The 5,157-nt window shown below is 41.0% G+C and overlaps 1 protein-coding gene across 3 annotated transcripts in view; it reads left to right on the top strand.

Moving 5' to 3' along the window:
• Positions 1-5,157, top strand: part of pum (pumilio) — a 37,847-nt gene that overhangs the window by 24,960 nt on the left and 7,730 nt on the right. For all 3 annotated transcript variants that reach the window (XM_011500389.1, XM_011500388.1, XM_011500387.1), the window contains exon 2: positions 3,225-3,608. In XM_011500389.1, coding sequence (XP_011498691.1) covers positions 3,225-3,608 — 384 coding nt within the window. The remainder of the gene's footprint in view (positions 1-3,224; positions 3,609-5,157) is intronic.

Raw genomic sequence — 5,157 nt, 5'->3', positions numbered from 1 at the left:
CCGCCCCCCCCCCCCTTCCTCGTCCAGCAGATCCTCTTTCGCCTTTACTTCGTACTCACAAGCTCCCTTCCATACGTTAGTTCAATTTGCACTTTTTTCCACGTACAGGCTCGTCCAACTTTTTGTACTCCCAATGTCTTTTACCTGTTACCATGCGTCCCAGGAGCGTGGTAGTCGCAAAATGACGAACGCACTTTAAAAAATATGCTAAATGTAGCCGACTTGAATTTCTTCGTACTGATTTCCCAGGGGCAAAGTATTTTTTTAACTATCGAACAGTAGTTCGTAGTTTTAAAAGAAATTTTGATTATGGAATGCAACTTGATTATTGATTTTAATCAAATTCTTTCGACCTCGATAATATAAGCTGAATTTTAATACGAGTTCATGGTAATTGCTAATCGTTGACAAATTATTGAGAGAAAATAGTAAATTAAGAATTGAAGATTTTCCTTTCTTCGAAAGTATTCGAATCGATAGTGTTTGCAAGTGTACGTGCATGAAAATCCATTCAATTATTTCTATGTATTTTGTATAATAATAGGGCCTTACCACCTAAGCTTAACTCACAAATTATAGCAACAGCATGTAAACAAAATACAATCATAAAAAATAATCGATAGGCTATTCTTGCCGGTGGATCTTAAGTTATTAAGTTATTATATTAAGTTCTTCGAATCATAATTTAGTTGAATTTTAAGCACAGTCTATTGTCTCATTGATTGATACTCTCTTTTGCTTAGGAATACAGCAATTGATTTTCTTTTAGCGTAACGCGATTCTTCCATTATTCAATTACGACAAAATAAGAATTACATTGCTTTGTCATTTATATATTGGTTTGTTTGATACAAAGAATTGTGCTTTTCATGCAAAGGCACGATAAATCGAAAAAATAATTATCTAATGAATGAAAGCCCACGGCTCTAATTCAATAAAACGTATAAGTTTTCCGTATAAAATTTCCTTAGAGAATGAATTCTAACAGTTTCTTTTATTATCGATACACTTTTATCAGATTGAATATAGCGAGTTAGAAAACTAGTTGAGCTTATTCGTGGGAAATTCAGTTTTCACATTTATTAGGAAATATTACGTGGAGAGGCCCTGGAAGTGAAAAACGCAATAGAAACGTTACACAATTTTTCGAAAACTCGAATCGGATTGAAGATCAGTCGTCTTGGTCCTTTTCATTTGTCTTTCTTCGCCCCCCCCCCCGCATCTCACGCTCGCTCACTCAATCTCTCTCTCTCTCTCTCTCTCTCTCTCTCGTTTTCCCTCCCTCCCTCCCTCTCTCTTACTCGCTAGCCAATCTACCGACGAGTCAAGCGGACAATCCGCTTTTATCCTTGGCGCTAAAGACTTTTTTCCTTCTTGCATAACGAACAAATTTCGAATGTTAATTCTGCTCACGTGGCAAGCGACAAAATTACTCGCTTTCTAATCAATGCTTTCACTTCACCCCGTTCTTCTTCATTCTTCGTGCTTCCAAATTAATGAGAGAATTAAACGAATTGTACTTCCCTCGTCCATGGAAAGTTAGTTTTTATCGGCATAATCCGAAACCGTAGCCTGCGTTGCACGTATTCACGATATTTATGCGTTAGACGAGAATATTATTCCATTGCCGCTAGAAAAAAAAAGAGAAAAGAAAAAAAAATAAGAACGCACTTGAGACAAGATAATGCGAGTTGACCCACGACAAGCGACTTATGCCTATTGACAAATGACAAGGACATATGATGAGATGCTAATAGATAGATTTAGGTTGACTTTGCTCACGTCATCGTCGTCGTCGTCGTCGTCGTCGTCGTCGTCGTCGTCGCCGTCGTCGCCGTCGTAGTCGTAGTCGTAGTCGTAGTCGTCATTACTCCTGGGCAAGCGCAAACGAAGAAACGCTTGTGTACACCGTGAGCGCTTGCCGGTGAACGTCCGCCTGAGGTTCATTGACCTGAGCCGTAGCCGTGCACGGGACGCTTAACCTCGACTTTAAACTCTCGGCCATTGCTCGATCGCATTCCCTCTTTCTTGGTAGACCGAACGAGCGAGCACGAAAGAATGAGAAGGAGAGAAAGATAGATAGATAGATAGATAGATAGAAGGATAGGTAGGTAGGTAGATAGGTAGGTATGTAGGTAGGTAGTGAAAAAGAGAGAGAGAGGGAGAGAGAGAGAGAGAGAGAGAGAGAGAGAGAGAGGGAGAGAGAGACAGACAGACAGACAGAAGCAAGGGAACCTCGAATCCCTTCACAAGCCCATGGATCTTAAGCTTACATTGAGATTATGTCACGGCGTAACCCTGACTCTCGTCGAGCATCGATATACTTATAAATTCTAAAAAGCCATCTATTTTAGAATTGTGAGCCTCATATTGTCAATTAAGAATCATTAATTAATGTCCGGCAGCTTAATGCGGACTTTATCAACCTGTATGAAATATATATTTAATCGGCCGCTTGACCTAATGGATGATCTACCCAAACTGCTGCTCCTTTGGGTATTAGTCATACTATAGTGATTCACATTGAAAGTTAAAATCTAGTCTTGGGAATATATTCCGAGAGGCTCCCACGAACCACTTCGATGAGTTTTCCGATAACTGATTTTTTTTCCTTTTTAAATATCCTCCCATGGCCAGGAAAAGACGTTGCGAACCTTCCTCGCCTAACTCATGCTCCTATTGATGGTCTCACGTAGTAGTACCCATCGCTAATCCTCGAATCGACGCCGTAGAGGAAATATCGCGTGCTCCACATAGTCACTGTTCCGCGAACTGCGCGGTAATTGTGACAATCGTCGGGAATATTGTCGCGTCTCCGCGAAGAAAGAGTTGGCCAGAAAAAAAAGGAGAAAGCCGCTCGACGGGCAATTAGACGATGTCTCATTTCGCGCGATCCCGACGGTCGACGATTCCCATCTTCAATACGCCTCTCTTCGTTTCCGTTATGTCGTAAGTCTCCCCTTCGTTACTCCCCCGACGTTCTTAAAAACAAAAAAAACAAAACAAAAACAAAACAAAACAAAAAATACAAAAAAAATATCTCGGGAACGACGTTGACGATTACGACGAGGGCGACGTGGACGATAAGAACATCGACGACGACGACCAAGACCAAGACCAAGACCAAGACCAAGACCAATACGACGAGATAAAAAAAAATAGAAAGCGAGTAAAATGGGATACAGTCGAAAGCTAACTCAAAGCCATCTCCTTTGTAATTGCAGCAACTGTTCCGGAGCCAGGCCCAGGGTGCGACACCCCAACAGCTCCAGCTACTCCAGCAGCAGCAACAACAGCAGCAGCAGCAGCAGCAGTACCTCGCGGCCTCGCAAGCTCAGCAACAACAGCAACAGGCGGCTCAACAGCAGCAGAACTTCCCGGCGACGCCGTACACGGTAATCGGAGGCCAGGAGCCCTACGTCAGCCTGATAACCGGAGCGCCGCCCGTCGTGCCCCCGTACTACGGGCCCTGGGTCTATCCAGCCGGGCTCTTGCCCCAGGCTCCGCCTCAGGCAGCAGCCCCACCACCCACCAGGCGGCCACTCACGCCCTCGTCGGCAGCTGCCGCGGCCGTAGCCCAGGATACCGCCAACAATCTTGCGCAAACGGTAAGCCCGGGCGAGCAATGCCACTCACGGAAGTTAATGACCTTGAGCTCGTCGTGTCGCAAAGCCGGCCGAACGGATATTACGCGCCAGAGAGCTCGGGGGCCCCTCTTACCCGGCGCTGCTGAATATTTTAAGCGGGTTTCTTCTCTCCTATCTCCCTCACACAAGCACACAGAGCCAGACAGACACACTCGTCTCCGCCCCCTCTGTCACGGCTCCTCTTGCTTTTACGCCGTTCCGTTAACCAGTTCGTGGACCTTCACGTGGACCTATCAATATTAAACTCTTTTGGATAATTATTATAATTTAGACAGATTGGTAGAGCTACTTTCCAACTATATACGTTGGCGCATTCACCACCTAAACATTCCTCTTCAAATACTCAAAGGTCATTAGCCATTTAGCTTCGGAATTACATTCTTAAATATATTAATTATCAAATATTGCGCAAGCGGGTATGATTCTATATCTTAGGAATTACTAAATTTTCTCGCTGAATACAAGTTGCTTCATTACGTCAGATGAGAGATAAGTGGACTTTTAGAAGCCAAAAAGATAATTTATTCAACATTGTAGCTCATAATCTGAAGATTCTACATTTTTTTTTCTTCTGTCTTCGCTTATTTCCTAATGGCAGCTCCATAAAATATTTCTCCGTCCAGTAAAATATATTTTCGATTGCCTTGATTATATTTATGATTCAACAGAATGAAGACGAATAGATTAAATTTTGCAAATATAGATGCTTTTTAATATATTATTTTTATAATTGTTATTTTGTACCGTGGAATATCGGTTTCCGATATCTAATTGCCGAGTTAAATTCTAACCTTCTATTAATAATAATAATAATAGTAATAGTGTAAAAGTAGTTTTATTGTTTCTGTTTCATTATTATTATTATTATTATTATTATTATTATTATTATTATTAAATATTAAATATTAATTATTAATTATTAATTATTAATTATTTGTCGTTTTATAAGCTTGTTCATGCTTGTATTATCGATAACGCCATAATCTCTGATTTTTCAATTGATTTTCACCTCGAGTACGTAACCAAGACACCTTGCAAAGTAAGTTTACAAAAACGAAAACGAAAACAAAAAAGTATCTGATAAAAAAGAAATAAAATTGGTATTGTATATAATGCGAGTTCCGGTACAAGCAATTTCCGAGGTTCACATTCTTATTCAAAGTATTAAAAATTCGCGTGGAGTAATCGAAGTAAGAAAAGGGGGGTAAAAAAAAAAAAAAAAAAAAAAAAAAAAAAAAGTAAGTTTATTGTGGAATCTCGTAATTCTCGAATATCTTTCCTCCATTGGACTTATGCCGCAAAATGGTCTCGATAATTTCTAAGGCTATGGGAGAATTAAGAGTCGTAATGCTTGCAGGCCTGAGGTGAGAATTCAACATCGCCGATCGGTCGGATGGTTCTTCGAGTGAAAATAAGAAAATAAATACCTTAAGCACACCAGTGTGGCCATAAAGGCCGCGGTAAGAAAAATCAGGGTCGGGAATGAAAGCGCGCGCCTTAATGCGCCACG

The sequence above is a fragment of the Ceratosolen solmsi genome, unplaced genomic scaffold (assembly GCF_000503995.2).
Source record: "Ceratosolen solmsi marchali unplaced genomic scaffold, CerSol_1.0 scaffold56, whole genome shotgun sequence".
Classification (NCBI taxonomy): Eukaryota; Metazoa; Arthropoda; class Insecta; order Hymenoptera; family Agaonidae; genus Ceratosolen; species Ceratosolen solmsi.
The sequence above is the reverse complement of the archived record's forward strand: the minus strand, read 5'-3'. Positions and strand labels throughout refer to the sequence as shown.